This window comes from Rana temporaria, chromosome 9 (genome assembly GCF_905171775.1).
Source record: "Rana temporaria chromosome 9, aRanTem1.1, whole genome shotgun sequence".
NCBI classification, from domain to species: Eukaryota; Metazoa; Chordata; class Amphibia; order Anura; family Ranidae; genus Rana; species Rana temporaria.
In genome coordinates this window covers 37,509,298-37,527,475 of record NC_053497.1, presented here as the reverse complement: position 1 = coordinate 37,527,475, position 18,178 = coordinate 37,509,298, and the positions used below count along the sequence as shown (strand labels likewise).

Below are 18,178 nucleotides of genomic sequence, written 5' to 3'. Positions count from 1 at the left end.
CTGTGTCAGCTCGAATAATATGTCGCTATTCTGAAGGGAAAAAATTTTTTTGTGAGAATGTGCTGAGGACAGACGAAAAGAAATTACAGCTTTTTGGTAAAGCCCATCATTCCACTGTTTTCATAAAAAGAACTGGCCAGCAATGAGTCCAGATCTAAATCCCTAAGGTAACCTGTGGAGAAATCTCAAAACAGCAGTTTGGAAAATGAATCCTTCCAATCTGAGAGATCTGGAGCAGTTGGCAAATAAAGAGTGGTCCAAAATTTCAGTAGAGAGGTGTTAGAAACTCATTGATGGTTACAGGAAGCCATTGATTTCAGTTATTTTTTCCAAGGGGTGTGCTATCAAATAATAAATTAAGGGTGCCAATAATTTTGTCAAACCCATTTTTGGAGTTTTGCGTGGAATGTGTCAGATTTGGCTTTTTGTTTCTCCACTTTTTTGTGTGTCATATCAATACAAACAAAACATAAACATGAGAATGCCTAAACATTTGTAATTGCCACAATTTTCTGGGTGACGTGGTGCATTATCTGACAGGAATGAACTGGTGCCAGTATTTTTGACCATGACTGTATGTTATGCTATTATAGCCAGTTAATAATTGTAATAAAGCATAGCGTGACTTGTCACCATGTTCCTACTGGACATAAACAATATCAAATTATTTCACATATTCTACAGATACAGTATACTCCAATACTACCTGACCCTTGTACATAAAGATATAATGTTGATCAGGGGGTCTCCAAACTATAGCCCGTGTGCCACACCTGACTCTCTGCAAGATCTTTTAAGACTCGCTGCTAGGGTTAGTGGCATATCCTCACTGCGAGCATTAGATCAGCATAGGCTGCCTATGGTCTCTTCTTCAACCAACTACCCCTGCAGTCTTCATCTGAGGGTTATCCCTGCTCTGCAGTCATCACCCCCCTCGTTGGTTTCTAGCAACCAATGATGTGTAATCCAATGCTGTATCTTGGCCTAGGCCAACAAGGCCCAGTCCTAGGGCAGCACTTTGCAGGAGGGCAGCACGAAAAGAGTCCTCGTGGCTTGACTTTTAGTATTGCGCCAGTCTTGGGGTGGACTGGGCCGGGAGGCAAATCAGTCTAGTGCCCCCATAAAGTGGCCACACTACTGCCTGTATAATAATACTGGCAGGGCCACCATCAGGGGGGAAGCCCATACACATGGAGGAGGTTAGGGCGGCAGACCCCAACCAATGAGTTGTTGTGTGGGCAGGCGGCGTTCCGCAACCGGGGGGGGGGGGGTTTGCGTCGCTTCTAGTTTTGACTGTCCTATAATAACAGTGAACCTCCCATCTGAGTTCTCAGCTAGAGAGAGACAGGTGCCATGTCGGGAGGCTAAAGACTGTCAAAAAGTCAGCTGAAGGGCTCCATAGCAAAACGGGAAGTCAGAGTAAATTGCTGAAAATTAAGGGACTCTACTGCCCCCCAAGGCCCTCAGAACTGGTGTCCTCACTGGAAAATGTCAGGGCGGATCCTAAATGGGGGTGTGGCCTTGACAGGACAGGGTGGGAAGGGGTGGATCATATTTAAATTAGGGGGTGCACAAGTTTTGTCAGGCCTAGGGCAGCACAAAACCTAAATACACCACTGGTGTAATCACTGGCATTCACAGGAACTTCCTCCGACCACAACTGCTCTGAATCCTGGCTCCTGCTTTACTGCTAAAGCCATGATAACAGTGCTATTGGGGGATTCTGATTGTAAAAATCTCAAAGATTAATGTTAGGACCTCACTTTATACAAGAGTCTTGACAAGGCCGTGCAACTTCTACGTACATATATTTACAAATATTGTGAAAGCTCTGTTTTTAATGCAAATTGTTAGTGGGGTTTTTTCTGCAGGCTACTGGTAAGTGTGATAAGAAGTCCATGTTGTTTGTTTGGACTCTGATGGGGACCCTGATGTATAGGGGATTCTGATGGGGAATTTTTTTTGGCCCACTAATGTTTATAAAATATATGACATGGTCCTTGTACTGAAAATTTTTGAGACCCCACTAGGGATCACAACAACCTCAACTGATTTTTACCATTGAACATAATTAGCAGGTTTATGTTTTCATACTGTATAGCTTGATATAGGACACCTTACTGTTCACTTTTAATAAAGTTTTGGAATCACAACTGGCTGCCTTGCAGCCCTTATGCCCCGTACACATGATCGGAAATTCCAACAAGAAAATCATGGATTTTTTCTGACGGAATGTTGGCTCAAACTTGTGTTGCATACACACGGTCAAACAAATCTTGTCTGAAATTCCGACCGTCAAGGAACTCAGTGACGTACAAGATGTACGACGAGCCAAGATCAATGAAGTTCAATAGGCAGTTCGGCTCTTCTGCTTGATTCTGAGCTTGCGTGTTTTTTTGTGCGTCGGAATTGCATACAGACGAGCGGATTTTCCGACAAGAACTTTTTCCATCGAAAAAAAAGAGAACCTGCTCTCAATCGTTTGCTGGTGGAAATTCTGATAAAAAATGTTGGACGGAGCATACACACGGTCAGAATTTCCGATCAAAAGCTTACATCCAACTTTTTTTGACGGAAAATCCGATTGTGTGTACAGGGCATTCAATTTTCTTGATGATCTATCTACTTTACACAAAGTTAGGCTACTACCTTCCAATGTTTTAACAAGACCTGACCACTCAACATGACCATAACTCCATTTTAATATACCCTCTATAGACAAAGGACACCAGAGTGTGTTGTCTTTTACCATAGCCTTGGAAGACTCTATCTACCGTTGGTTGTCTTCCTCGTCCTGTAAAGTCTTCTCCATGATCCACCAGCGCCTCCTTCACTGCATCATAGCCGCAAAACACAACTACAGGGTGCGGGCCAAAGTAGAAGGTGTAAACTGAGCCATATTTCTTACCCAGCTGTGTACAGAAGAGAGCAAACATTGGAAAAGCTTATTAGAGGGTTTTATATTTGTGTTGTATGTATAATAACTGCAAGACACATACATTTTCGCATGCACAAAACACACACTAGGCCTACACATGCCATCTACTAACTCTGGATAAAGGGGGTTGGGAGTATTTCTTGGCTTAAAGGTGTCTCCATGCACTTGCCTCAAAAAATAAAATTTTCAATAAAACAGGAAAGTCATGCAATGTATTGAAATCTTACATTTTGGCTCTTATTACGTGTAGCACTACCCCCGTAGGAGCTGCTGGATTAGATTTGGGTCTGCCGTTACCTCACTGTTCACCGCATCAGAACTAGGAGTCTGTATTGGAAAATAAATCCACAGATGTATGCACCAAGCACTTAGCCTTGTTCTTTCCCAATGCTTTTATTAAACAACTTGCGGCAATAGAGGGATGGAGGGTTAGGGGAGATTCAGATACCTTGTTTGCAGATCATGGGTACTTCTTAGGATCCAGAGCACAACAGCTTCCAGCACTGGATCTTGCAACCACCGGATAGGCCTCTCTCACCGACCTAGCAGCCGGTGCGATGTCTCTGCCATAGACTTAGCGAACACAATGGGGTTATTGCAAAATCCTATGCCACAGGATTGCGTAGCCAAACAGTTTTTCCAAGTTTAAAGTGGGGGTTCACCCTAAAAAAAAAAAAAAAATTCTAGTATGCCATCAAGCATACTAGCGCGAGCTACAGTATGCCTTTATTTTATTATTTGGCGCCGTACTCACAGTTTAATCCTGTAGTGAAGTTTCAGACTCCCCGCGGGGAATGGGCGTTCCTATGCAGAGGGAAGATAATTGACGGCCGGCTATGGCGCGTCACACTTCCTGAAAATAGCCGAAATAGGACTTGGCTCTTCACGGCGCCTGCACAGTCAGCTCCTAGTCTGTGCGCAGGCGCCGTATAGCGCCGTGAAGAGCCGAGACCTACTCCGGCTATTTTCGGGAAGCGTGAGGCGCCATAGCCGGCCGTCATCTTCCCTCTGCATAGGAACGCCCATTCCCCGCGGGGAGTCTGAAACGTCACTACGGGATTAAATTGTGAGTACGGCGCCAAAAAATAAAATAAAGGCATACTGTAGCTCGCGCTAGTATGCTCGCGCTCACGCTAGTATGCTGGATTTAATGGTAGAAACTTGTTTCTTAGGGTGAACCAGCGCTTTAAGCACAGCTACACAGTACCAGAGTCTTTAAGCCATCTGGCAGTACTGTGAGGTAGATTGTTGGGATGCGTCCTCTAATTGAGTGACCAGGCCCCTTCCTGAGATACCAGTCGTTCGCTCGGTCCTCTCCCGGAAAAGGTCCTCCCCTGGCTCCACCAATTGCTCGGCTTCTCCCTGCAGGCAAGACAGCACAGGACCACCCCTGGTCCAGTAGACCCCAGAAACTCCTGGGCCTACTTCCAGCAACACAGCCTTGGGCCAGCAGGCCCCGAGGCAGAAGAACAGCTATGACATACCTTAGGCCAGGAGGGCCATCAGGTCAGAGACCCTGGAAAATGGCGTCTGTCCCTTAAGTATCCTTTCCCAGAATGCACAGCAGCAAGACCACCTCCACTGGGCTGCCTCTGGGGAACGAGTACTCAATGCACCCAGCCCGCTGTTTTTCCAACACTGACCCGTGGTGACAGTGACACCCAATGTCAAGTGGGAAATGCACACAGCACAGCCAAACTAGAACAGAAGCAAAAATTTACATAATCACTCTTTTACAGCCCAGACAACCCCTAAATCCACACATAGCGTCTACTCAACAGGAGCAGGGCGCCACATACATATACAGTCGTATTTAATTCCTATTCAAAAACATTAGCCATCATAAAGAGGATCCATGAAGTTAGATGGTTTTGAAGGGAACAAGGGTGTAAACCCCTGTGTGAAACCTCATGTAAAACAGTTTATTTTATTATGACAATGTACATTTCTGCATTGACTTTATCAATATAATTGTTCTTATGTTTGTTCTTATTCCTCCTGGACCTGAAAGATTTCTTCATTTATATCCTTTTACACGTGGAACAGTTTTCAGTTATATATATTTTTTCTGTGTTTTGTAGGTTTCGTGGCCACAGTTCTCCATCACATCTCATTATTATCTAGTATTACTTTGTTTGTCTATTAACTGTTACCAAATATGCCCATACCTAACATTTACTAAAGAAAGTCATTATAATATATATATGCAAATTGGATGAGCCCAATTCGGATAACATGTGAACCAAACTGCTTTCAATGGAGCCAGTTCACATATGTCCAGGGCGGCCGCAGTGCATTTTTCAGTCTGGTTCAGGTGCAATCTCAAGTAAAACAGCACCGGACACTTTTTTGAAACCACGACCGGATGAATGTGAACCTAGCCTAAATGCCCATAAACACGATCTGACTTTTTGACAACAAATGGCCGACATACCTGTTTGATCGGACAATCCGACCACGTGTACGCTCCATTGGACAAAATGTTTTGCTTTTTCATCAGATCAAATGTTCGCTGTGCAAACAAACTTTCCGGCAAAAAAAATGTCCTTCCTTTGAATAATCCGATCGTGTGTACAAGTCCAAAGTACAAACACGCATGCTCAGAACCAATGCTAAAGATCAGACAACAATAGCATAAGTTTCCAAAAGGGTGGGGGTAAAGAGCTGAAAAACCATGTGATTTGGTGAAAGTTGGCTGAAAAAGTCCTGCTGGGTGTATGGGTACCAAGTTCACGGCCAACACCCATTCAGAGCAAAATCCACGGAAAAGTCAGATGGAAGTCCGATCGTGTGTATGAGGCTTTATAGGCCCAGATTCACATAGAGCAAGGCGCACATTACGCCGCCGTAGAGCAAACACTGTACGCTACGCCAACGTAGCGCGGAGAGGCAAGCATTGCATTCAGCAAGCCAGTGCTCCCAACGCTGCGCCAGCGTGGGTTTCGAAGACGCACGCCGGCGTAGGTGGAAGTAGGCGTGAACCCATGCAAATGAGGCGTGATCCCATGCAAATGATGGGCCGAGCGCCAGACAGGTACGTATCACGAACTGCGCATGCGCTGTGATGTGGACGCATGCACAGCACCCCCCTGCACCTGCTCATGACCACGCCGGCACAACTGCCTAAGCTACGCCGGATCTCTGCGTACTCCGTGAACATAACGTACACCCAGCCAGACACACGTCCAACGCACAATACGCCGGCTTGTGTTCCCTGGTGCAGACCTGTGCATGTCTATTTCCGGGTTGCACCTCTTTAATTGGGAATAACTTTACGCCGGATGTACAACTTAAACGCATCTCGCGTAGCATGCGCCGGGCACACGCACGTTCGTGAATCGGCGTATTTCCCTCATTTGCATGTTTGAATGGCTAATCAATGGGAGCAGCACCATGCGCCCAGCCCATATGTGCGCCCACCCTACGCCGGCGTGTGCAAGCTACGTCGGCGGGGTGTAGCCTGTTTTTAGGCGCATGTTGGTTTGTGGGTCTGCCGCACACATACGCCGGCGCACATTTGCACATCGGCGTAAGTGCTTTTTGAATCTGGGCCATAGTATCTAAATCTATCTAATCTAGGTTTAAGTAAATTACAAATAATGTTTTCCCTTTAGTTATGCTTTATTACCCTTGCATAAGAAAAGGCAAAAGAATCCTTGTAATTGATCATTTAACAGGTTTGAAAAAAAGTTGTATTTTTATATCAACACCCAGAGGATCTGTTTGCCATCTTTTTGCATAGCTTGTTTGCTGGATTTGGCATGGGGACATATTGGATACCTTTATCTGCCATTGTACTCTTGCTGGGTGTTCCTGTGCCTTTCAGGAGAAGTGAGCTCTCTCCAGGCAAACCTGCCCTTAATTTATCCACTGCTAGATGTGCTGCAACTTGGACCCTCAAAACTATAAAGGTAATACCACAGTATATAGAGGAGCCTTGGCATAGGTGCTGTGGCTTACACACACAGTGCATCCAGAAAGTATTCATAGCTCTTCACTTTTTCCACATTTTGTTATGCTACAGCCTTATTCCAAAATTTATTAAACCAAAAATTGTAACATAACACATCTACCGTATTAATTTTTTAATACATTTTTCGGTTCTGCACATTTCTAATTGTAACTTCAGCATTGGTGTCAGTGGATGCATCAAAAATTCCCAGCATTGTTGTCAGTGAATGCAATAATAATCCCCAGCATTAGTGTCAGTGACCACAATAATAACCCCCATCATTAGTGTCAGTGACCACAATAATAACCCCCATTATTAGTGTCAGTGACCACAATAATAACCCCCAGCATTAGTGTCAGTGACTGCAATAATAACTCCCATCATTAGTGTCAGTGACTGCAATATTAAGCCTCAACATTAGTGTCATTGACTGCAATTATAACCACCCGTTAGTGTCATTAACTGCAATGATAAAAATCCCCAACGTTAGTGTCAGTGACTGCAATAATAACCCCCAGCATTAGTGTCAGTGGATGCAATAATAACCCCCAGCATTAGTGTCAGTGACTGCAATAATAACCCCAAACCTTAGTATCAGTGACTGCAACAATAATTCCCAGCATTAGTGTCAGTGACGGCAATAATTCCCTTAACAGTAAACCTCAATAGTAGTATTACTAATAACCCCCAAAGATTGATGGTCAGTGGTAGAGTTGGTAACCTTTGGTTTGCACTATGGGTCAGTCACAGTTCTATGTAACTTCAGCACAGTAGTGCTCAGTGCCAGTATTATTTAGCCCCCAACGTTACCCCTCCCTCCCCCACTTGGTGGCCAGAGGCAGAGTCTTTTGCAAAAGTACCCAACAGGTGGCAGACTCAGCCCAGGACACATTAGGGTGCAGACAGAGAGTCACATGGCGGCCTTCTACTATATGCCAGTGGTGCTCAGTGCTAGTACCACAGTAGAGCTCAGTGCCAGTATTATTTAGCCCTCAATTTTACCCTCCCCCATTTGGTGACCAGAGGCAGAGTTTTTTTTGCAAAAGTATCCAAAAGGTGGCAGACGCAGCCCAGGACACGGTAGGGTGCAGACAGAGAGCCACATGGAGGCCTTTTTCTACAGGTGTATAGCAAATAGCAAAATATAAGTAAAATTCAGCATTAAAACAGAGCGAAAGGCTAAAATGACCCATGTTTTAAACACTGCCTCCCCATTACGCTTATACTTACTGCATACGGTTTGTAAGAAGTCTCAAAGGCAATACTTTTTTTTATATTCTTTCAAGCAATCACATGATGGACCACAAAGCTCCAGTGGATGTGCTGTCTATGATGTTGGTTGAGTATTCTAGGTAGTTCCATTGAAATTTCTTACAAAGTGTATGCGGCAGATATAAAAGCAAATAGCTAAGACGTTGGTTATTTAAGCCTTTTCGCCTGCTTTAGATAAAAGATTACAGTGCCTCAAAATCCATACTTTGTAAATACTTTGCCTTTTCGTAGTGAAACCAACTAACCTCCATGAGAGTGTTTGCCATGTCTCCATTCTTGACCTGTAGAAGGTTCCCAATCAGTGGGAGAGGGGTAGGACCCGGGGGAAGTCGTTGCCTATTAGATATCTGGTTCCAGATAACATACAGAATTATAAGACAAAGCAGAGCAGTGAGGAGAAGAGTCCCACATTCTGATGCCTCCATGTTTGTTAATGAAAGATTTCATATCAGACATAACTGCAGCCTCTGTGTTTACATGGACTTCATCCAAGAGGCCAGAGTCAGGAGTTCTTTGAATCCTGCAGCGCTCGCTGATTGGCAATTTGCCACTCAATCTTTCAAGAGCTGATAGAGAATAGGAGGAAGGGGGCCCAGGCTGGGTACTCTCTGAGAAAAGCAAATTGCAATTTACAAATGCAATCCTGGCAGTTAACCCGTATGATACCAAAAACTGAATTAAAAGGCAACAACACATTACTTTTTTTTTTGCATTTTAATAGGGCACAAACGTTTTTGCTTGTTTTTTTATGCCAAAGCTTATGCCTCGTACACACGACCGGGTTTTCCGACAGGGAAAACTGCCAAACCCGCCAGCAAAAAAAAAAGAGAACCATCTCTCTTTTTTCCCGTCGAGATTCCCGACTGACTTTTTCCCGTCGGAAATCTAGAGCGTGTGTATTGGGCATAAGGCTTTGAATGGGACTGATTAGTATTTGATTTTTGTTTCTAATCTTTTTTTTTATACAATATTAAAAGGAAACTTGTCATAAGAGAATTACTGCAAGTAGCCAGTTACTTCAGACCTTTGGAATTTCAAGCAGAAGTATATATCGCCAGCACACCTCTTAATGGTACAGTGCAACATTTCAGAGCCATGGAACCCTTCACCAGGCATGTAATAAAGTGCAAATTATTGTACAAACATGTATATTGCTGCCATCCACCAGCAAAACCTGTGCAAATAGCCCCCTCCTCCACCCCCTATAATCAGGGCCGTCTTTAATGTTCATTGGACCCTCAATAAATATCAGCTAGACTTAAAATCAGTTTACTGTATCAGATCAGGCAGTGATTGCGATTGGTTGCCAGAGGTTACAGCACATCATTACCACTTACTGACTGGTTGCTAGAGGTTACAGTACACATTACGGCTCACTGATTAGTTGCTAGAGGTTACAGCACATGATTTATTCTTGTTGATTGGTTGCTAGAGATTACTGTACAGTAATACTGCTCACTGATTGGTTGCTAGAGGTTACAGCACATCATCTCTTCACTGCAGATGGGGCATGATATACATATGAATGCCGCCTTTATTTACATATGAATGCCGCCGGCTTCAGCTATTTACGTATGCATGCTCCCGTTATTTACATATGAATGACGGTTATTTACATGTAAACACAGGGTCTGCAGGTGAGTCATCTGTACACAACAATAGGGCAGAGCAGGGCAGCATTCGTAGCAACACTTCACACTGAGAAATCAGGACACAGCAAAGGACTAAAACTTCAAAGGACAAGGGAATTTAAACGTGGATAGTTGGCAAGTATGAGGCAGCTGCTTTGGGCCCCACAAGAATGACAGAACCCAGGGCAACTTCCCCTTTTGCCCTGCCTTAAAGATGGCCCTGCCTATAATCTGGCATCCGGTGATACTACAGCTTACCAAAATATCAAAGTAATGCCGTGCACACACGGTCGGAATTTCCGACAAAATTTTTTCGATGTGAGCTTGTTGTCGGACAATCCACCGTGTGTATACTCCATCGGACATTTGCTGTCGGAGAGCTGGTTCTCAATTTTTCCGACAACAAAAGTTCCGATCGTCTGTATGCAATTCCGATGCACAAAAATCTTACGCATGCTTGGAATCGTTGAACTTAATTTTCTCGGCTCGTCGTCGTGTTGTTGTACGTGACCGCCTTCTTGGCGATCGGAATTTCTGACAACATTTGTGTGACCGTGTGTATGCAAGACAAGTTTCAGCCAACATTCTGTCAGAAAAAAAATCCATGGTTTTGTTGTCGGAATGTCCGATCGTGTGTAATGTCAAAATAACTGCATGGAAGCTTATGACTTAAAGCAGCTGAATTCCAAGCAGATATAAAACTCATATATTTACCACTTCACCCCCGGAAGGTTTGGCTGCTGAATGACCAGGCCATTTTTTTGTGATTTGGCACTGCGTCACTTTAACTGACAATTGCGCAGTCATGCGATGCTGCACCCAAACAAAATTGACGTCCTTTTTTCCCACAAATAGAGCTTTCTTTTGGTGGTATTTGATCATCCCTGCAGTTTTTATTTTTTGCGCTATAAACAAAGAAAATGCGACAATTTTGAAAAAAAAAACCACAATATTTTGTAATGTTTGCTATACTGTCATAATAAATATCCCCATTTTTTTTTTAAAGGCAAATTTTTTCTCAGTTTAGGCCGATATGTATTCTTCTACGTACTTTTGGTAATACAAATCGCAATAAGCGTATATTGATTGGTTTGATAAAAAGTTATTGGGCCAGATTCAGGTACAATTGCGCCCGTGTAACGTAAGCCGTTTACGTTGCACCGTCGCAAGTTTTCAGTTTTAGTGCCCGATCCACAAAGCACTTACCTGGAAACTTGCGGTGGTGTATCGTAAATACGTCCGGCGCAAGGCGGTCCAAATCGAATGGGCAGGTACAATTTAAATTAGGCGCGCTCCCGCGCCGGACCTACTGCGCATGCTCCGTTTCGTAACTCCCGCCGTGCTTTGCGCGAACTGACGTCATTTTTGCGATCGGCGACGCGCGTAGCGTACTTCCATATTCCCGGACGTGTTACGCAAACGATGTGAAATTTTACATTTCGACGCGGGAACGACGGCCATACTTTAGACAGCAATACGTTTGCTGACTAAAGTTAAGGCACCCAAAACGACGACTAACTTTGCGACGGGAAACTAGACTAGCGGCGACGTAGCGAACGCGAAAAACCGTTGTGGATCGCCGTAACTCCTAATTTGCATACCCGACGCTGGTTTACGACGCAAACTCCCCCCAGCGGCGGCCGCGGTACTGCATCCTAAGATCCGACAGTGTAAAACAATTACACCTGCCGGATCTTAGGGATATCTATGCGTAACTGATTCTATGAATCAGTCGCATAGATACTCAAAGGCCCCATACTCACGACCAAACATGTTTGCTGAAAGTGGCCCGCGGACCAGTTTCAGCATACATGTTTGGTCGTGTGTAGTTACGAGCGTACAGAATTTCACCGTACATTTGCCCGCCGGGCCGTTTTTCAGCAGACATTTATTTCCAAACTTGTTTTAAAACCGTCCGCTCAAATCCTGTCCGAACGTACATGTTTGGTGGTGAGTACACAAAACCAACGTACAAAAACCCCGCGCATGCTCAGACTAAATGAGGCCACGGGAGCGCTCGTTCAGGTAAAACTCACGTTTGTTTGGGATATGGCACATTCGTCAATAGAAAGATTAATTCTAGCAATAGAACACTGAAGCAAAACACACAATAACCAACGCTTGATGCCGTCGTTTTCTTCATTCTTCTCTTGCTATAACTAATCAGTTATTTAGCTCATGTTATTTCAACTGAGTTGTTCCATACTGAAAAGTGACATTTGTTAGCTGTGATGTAGTAAGATTTTTGCAAACTTTTATTGTCCCGACGTATCATATTTTTAGTGGTCCTCCACATTTCAAATTTTTTGCTTTTAATGTTTAATGGTTATCTTTCCCACTTTCTTTAGGTGTTTATAGTTATGTCACCATTTAGAATATTTTAATAGGAAATATTTTTGATTTAGCTTTTGTTTGTATATTTAACCGGATTTTTTTGAAGGTTGTTTAAATTGTCTACCATGTTGGCACACCAAATGACCCCCCCCCCCCCCACATGAGTTAGTGAATATTTTAGATTAATCATTTTATTTGTTTGTAATGTTTGATGCCTAAAATAATACCCACAGTATTACAAACAATAGGCACGTTTTTCAAATCAACAAAAAGGCTTTTATTTGAGCAAATTATAAAAAGGATCAAAAACAGAATGGCAGCACTTGAACAGCTAGCAACATACATGCAAACTTGCATTTGAAACATGGTGAAGGATAAACTAGCCAACCTCAGGAAGCACACAAAATAAAATCTGAAGCAGCAGCACATAACCAAAGGAACCCAAGCTGTGGTAGTCCAAACAAGATGCCATTTGTGGGGGATCAAATGGAAGGCAGGGCATCAACGTCTCCTCTTCCTTGCAACCTTCCTTCCAGGCTGCCTTCCAGCGGGTCTTCCCTGGGCCCTTGCAGGTGGGGATGATGTGGCAGCAGGAGAATGGTGTTCAGCAAGCCGGGCCGGGTCACATAGCCCAGTGTCTGGGGTCAGCAGCTCCCTCTGCATCCACCAAAGGGCCTGGTTGATGATGCCCTTGGCCAATTGCCTCTGCTCCTCCGTGCCTTTATTGAGGTCATGTGCCACGGAGGCACTGTAGGCCTCAGTGGGGTTGAGGGGGGCCCTCATGATGGCACTCGCCTCCTGAATCATTTTCAGGCTGGCTTCCTCCACTGCCCCCAATTTCTTCTTACGGCCTGGTGGCCTAATATAAAGGGGAGGAGCCTGGCTGGTGGTGCTTGTCCTGGGGAGCTGCTGAACGCCACTGGGCCCGGCCTCCTCCTGGCTGCCACTGACCCCTTCGTCCTGGCTGACAGTGAGGAGAGGATCTGCCACCTCCTGGCTGGTCTCTTCTTCCTGTGTAAAAAAAAGGGACATGTTGTAATATATTTAGGAATATACTCACTCACATTTTCATGCTTGAATCTTATTTTTTGCCTTGAATTTAAACTTGAAAACAGACTCACCCTCTGACCCCTGCAGTTGTCATCCCTGACACCTATTTGTTTGCCCACGACTTTAGATTTTTACTTCCCAGCTTGTATTTTATTAACCAATATCAAGTCAAGAATCAAACAATAATTAATATTATTACATAAATAGTTATGAAACTACTATACCTCATCATCGTAGAGGCGCAGATCTGCCTCTCTGTCAGCCAGGCCCTCTTCATCCGACTCTGCAGGGCTGTTGTGATCTGGGGAAGTCCCGCTGGGAGGTAGCGTGGAGGGAAGGTTGGGATTCAGACTTGACATTGATGGCCTGCCCTCCAGTTGATCCCGCAAAAATGACATCTGGCTGTAATACCACAGCTTGGGTTCCTTTGGTGGTCTTGCTGCTGCTCCAGATCTTAGCTGCTTTTGGTGAGCTTTGTACGCTCTCCTATATGTGCCCCTGAGGTTGGCAAGTTTATCCTTCACCATGTTGGCACTGCATTCTGGCACCCATGTCCTCATGTATGCTGCTAGCTGTTCAAGTGCTGCCGCTCGTACGTCCTTATTGTGGTAATGGTCCTGCTTTGAATCCCACAGGATGGGCATTTCCCTAAATTTATCCAGCAAGTGCTGGATAATCTCTTGGCTCTGCAGGAGATCCATTGGGAAATTAGGATTTACTCTTTTTTTTTCTAGATTGAAAAAATAAAAAGAAACCAAAAACACTATTAAAAAAAGCCTCAGCATTTACATTGATAGAATATGTTGTTTAAAAAGTAGTACCTATATAGAAATACAAACACAGTGTCTCTTGTTTAGAAAATGCTGGCCAGCTCTGCCCCATTGGTTGGTTTTAGCTAACATTTTTTTTATACATGCCGCCCCTTTGGTTACATTGCAGGAAATAATATAAATCTACAACCATACACAATTATTAGAAATGACAGCATTCATCAAGGCACTATTGCATGTGTAGATATCCTGCCCCTCAGCATTGATTACATGAAAGAAACTTCCTAATGACCTCTGTCCAACCAACACAGAACAATACTTGGCCTGATCTGAATACACCCTACATAATTGATAATGAGTCACAGCATTTTTGACCTCTCTATTTTGTGATGTCTACAAAAGCATTTGGGTACGAAAATCACATTCTGGTATCCAAGAGACATAATAGCTTAATAAAACTGTGCAACCAACAGACCAAACCCCCATCCCATTGCTCTACATTTTAGAGCCCGCTGCTGATCCCATGTTTAAATTTCTTACCTGCCTCTCTCACAATCCTCGTTTCTTCCGCTCGCTGAATTAACACGTAACCTACGTAATCACGTCAAGCGCCTTTTATCCACTCCGCGTATGTATGAAACGCCGCCCTCGTCACCTTTGCCATGCCCCTAATCAATTGAAAAAGTGAATATGGCGTTAACTGTGTAGGTTCTGGAATCGCGCGAATATTCTCCGCGTAACCTACGTCAATACGTTGTTGGCATTCGCGACACTCCGCATATGCAATAATCCCCGCCCTCATCTCCGCCCCTGACGGGACATTTCCTCATTTCCACGCCCCTAATCTCTGTGGGAAGGAAAGATGGCGATGTCACACGAGCGGGCACGGAGCTCTCATGGCGCAAGTGAAGGGACAGAGGCAGGACCGTCCCGATCCAGGCCTAAAAGATATAAAGCCACTAATATGTCGTTCGAAGAAATGGTGGAGTTGGTTTACATCATGAGGAGGAAGGATTATGATGGTGAATGTGGGCCCTACAAAACACCGAACCGTAGGAAGTCACACATAATGGACAAGGTGGCAAGGAGAATGAGGAGAATGTTTGGTGTCACCAGGTCAAAGGAGCAACTACGGAAGCGTTGGTCCGATTTAAAATTGAGGGAGCCACATCACATGAAGAAGATACTCAAAATTCTGCGTAAAAGTAAGTCCATATTATTTAAGGGGGGGGGAATGTCTGCAATAATGTGTTGACATGTATTTTTTCACATCTGCCTCCTTGGCCTGCTTGTACTTTTGAACACGTGTAGATACTGTATTGTGTTTATGTCAAATAACAACCTTAAACAAATTTTGTGAAATAGTAAACACGCGTAATATGACATTGTTTAGCAAAAATGTGACGTTAGTCCAGGAACAACACACCTGGACATGGCTGACTGGCCCCAAACTTGGTTTTCCAACATTGTTGAATAGCAAAATCACAGAAATTAAATTGAGTGAATGTGACAGGCAAACAAGATTCATTCTCCAAAATGCAAATAAAGTTTATGTTTTAACATCTTGAAATGCAAAGCACCTGTGTCTCAAAAATCTAAGTATATTTATTTGGAGGGTCGACGAGAATTAATGTTTTGGGGGGACATCCATTTGTGTCACTTCTTTGCAAAAAAGGGGCAGGATCAGAGCTTGGCCTAGAACTACGCCAAAAATGGAGGATTGCTGAAAGAATAAACAACCAAAAATCATCATAAATGTATCGTCTATGCAATGTGTGCGATTTATGATATCCAATATCTGTGTGCTGATGAGTATCCCTTTTGTTTTTTATTATTTCTTATAGGGGAAAGAAGACGCCAGCAATTGGAGGAGGCAGAGAGGGCCAGACACCCGGAAAATCAAACACCTCCACATGTTGAGCAGGAGGAGGCTGGGGAAGGAAGAGAGGAGGATGTGGAAGGAGAAGAGGATGTGGAAGGAGAAGAGGATGTGGAAGGAGAAGAGGATGTGGAAGGAGAAGAGGATGTGGAAGGAGAAGAGGAAGGAAGAAAGGAGGAAGGAAGAGAGGAGGAAGAAGTTATTTTGGACTTAGAATTTATATCAGATGAAGGGCAAGTGGCGGAAGAACAATTTGGTGAATTGCAAGAAGGTGGATTGATGGATGAAGGAGGAGTCGAAGATGATGGGGAGGTGGTGGAAGAAGGAGGAGTGATAGAAGATGATGGGGAGGTGGTGGAAGAAGGAGGAGTGATAGAAGATGAAGAAATTGGGGATGTGGAAATTATCAGGCCATCAGGTCAGTGTCACCCCTATATTAATAGGGCCAAACATATGCAGATAGGCTGGAAATTATTTACATATTTTGAATGCCAATTTGTTTATTTTTAGGGGATGAAGATGGAGTAGCACATTTTTCACGTGCAAGTGCTTCTATAATTGTACAGCAACTAATGGAGTGCAGCACGGAAATGGACATTATGCGGGAAAGGATGCTAGTCATGGAGCAGAATGTGCGAAATGTCATTTCAGAGTGTAGCACGGAAATGGAGAACATGCGACAAAGGATGCTAGTCATCGAACAAAATTACAAAAATATCATTGACATGATGGGCCGTGTCAAAGACTGAACCACAGAAGCCCATCCCCCGCCCATCCCCCGCCCACAAAACCCTTTTTAATTTTAGTACTTTATAATACGCCAAAATTTCTAAATGCACACACAGTGTGCCAATATGTGCTATCTGCCATCACAGACTATCTATTGTCTGTGCTTTGTGGGTACAAACCCCTCCTCGATCCTCAAGTAGTTGAGAGGAAGGGTTTGCTCCCACAAAACACAGACATTGATCACCCATGATGTCAGATAGCACATGTGGCCATTTGTCTGTTTAACCAATGACATTTGGCGAGTTTTCACTGAATGTGTGCATTTAGAAATTTTGGCGTGTTCCAGTGTGAAAGCACACCATCCATATGACTGACTGCTGTTCTTTTTTTAAATTTTTGTTTGGTGTTGATCTTTTTTGGTTTGTAAATGTTTCCAGTTTCAGATCACAAAACGAACAAGAAATCTCACCTAAAGAAAGAAGTTAACTAATTTTTGTAAATAAACAAAAAAATTTTGTGTTGTGTTAAAATCTTGTTGAAAAAATTAGACACAAACAAATACAAAGCCAAAAACTTTTTGGTATAAAAAAAATACACAACAATTTATAAATGTAAATAAATGTCTTAGAAACAAATACCCCAAAAAAAATTAAAAAATAAAAAATAAGCCAAAAAATGTCTACATAAATTAGTCTGGGTTATTGGAAACCAAACTAAATAAGAACTTAAATTTTTAACCAAAGTGTAAAAAAATTCTGTTTAGAAGTGTGTATATATATATATATATATATATATATATATATATATATATATATATATATATATATATATCTATATCTAGAGATAGATATATAGGAGACAAGCCCAAAAATTCTTGCGTATAGTTTCAGTGAAATTATTCTTACATTGTGTTTCGATCATTATTATTGCTAATCACTGTCAATAAAGACAAAAAAATAAATAATTAAAAGCCAATATTTTGTCTGAAGAATTTGCAGGAAATGTTTTCTGCCTAAAAATACACATTTCTTGTTAAAAAATGACTAAAATAAAAAAAAAATAATGAGACATCAAAATCAGAAAAATGAGTGGCTTCTTATTTCTAGACTGAATACCCAGTTAGTAGATGAGTGAATAATGTGCAAATGTGGTTAGTTAATACATCTGAGTAAGTAAATTTGGCACTAGAAGTGCACTATTTTTGGAGAGAACCTGGAAGCCAGAAAAATAGAGAAAAAGCAGTAATGACAAACAACTGTATAAAGTCCAATGGTCTAATTATTTATTAGTTGTGAGAATATTCCTTTCTTTGGGGGGCCGAATTAGAAAGAAATATGATCTGGCATAGCAATGGCCCCCCAACCCATGAAGTACTCAACATATTTGTCGCGTACCTCACGAGCAGATTGGGGGGCCAAGCCAGCGCGACCAGTGTCCAGGCCAGGAATGTTCTCTGAGGGTAGTCCTGCCTCAGAGCCCATGGAGGCTAGGTACGTCTGGGAGTGCCTGCGTAGAAAATTGTGCAAAATGCAGCAGGCAAATATAACGGTGTTCAATTTATATTCCGCCAAATGTATCGATGTCAGGAACAGGCGGAACCGGTTGCTGAGGATCCCAAAGGCA

General features: G+C 43.1%; 1 protein-coding gene across 1 annotated transcript in view; it reads right to left on the bottom strand.

Moving 5' to 3' along the window:
- The window catches only part of LOC120913325 (cytochrome P450 2G1-like), a 38,265-nt gene extending 29,588 nt beyond the window's left edge, over positions 1-8,677 (bottom strand). The window contains exons 1-2 of the mRNA XM_040323193.1: positions 8,408-8,677; positions 2,750-2,912 (exon numbers count right to left, since the gene is read on the bottom strand). Coding sequence (XP_040179127.1) covers positions 2,750-2,912; positions 8,408-8,587 — 343 coding nt within the window. The 5' untranslated portion in view covers positions 8,588-8,677. The remainder of the gene's footprint in view (positions 1-2,749; positions 2,913-8,407) is intronic.
- Positions 8,678-18,178: the final 9,501 nt, after the last annotated feature.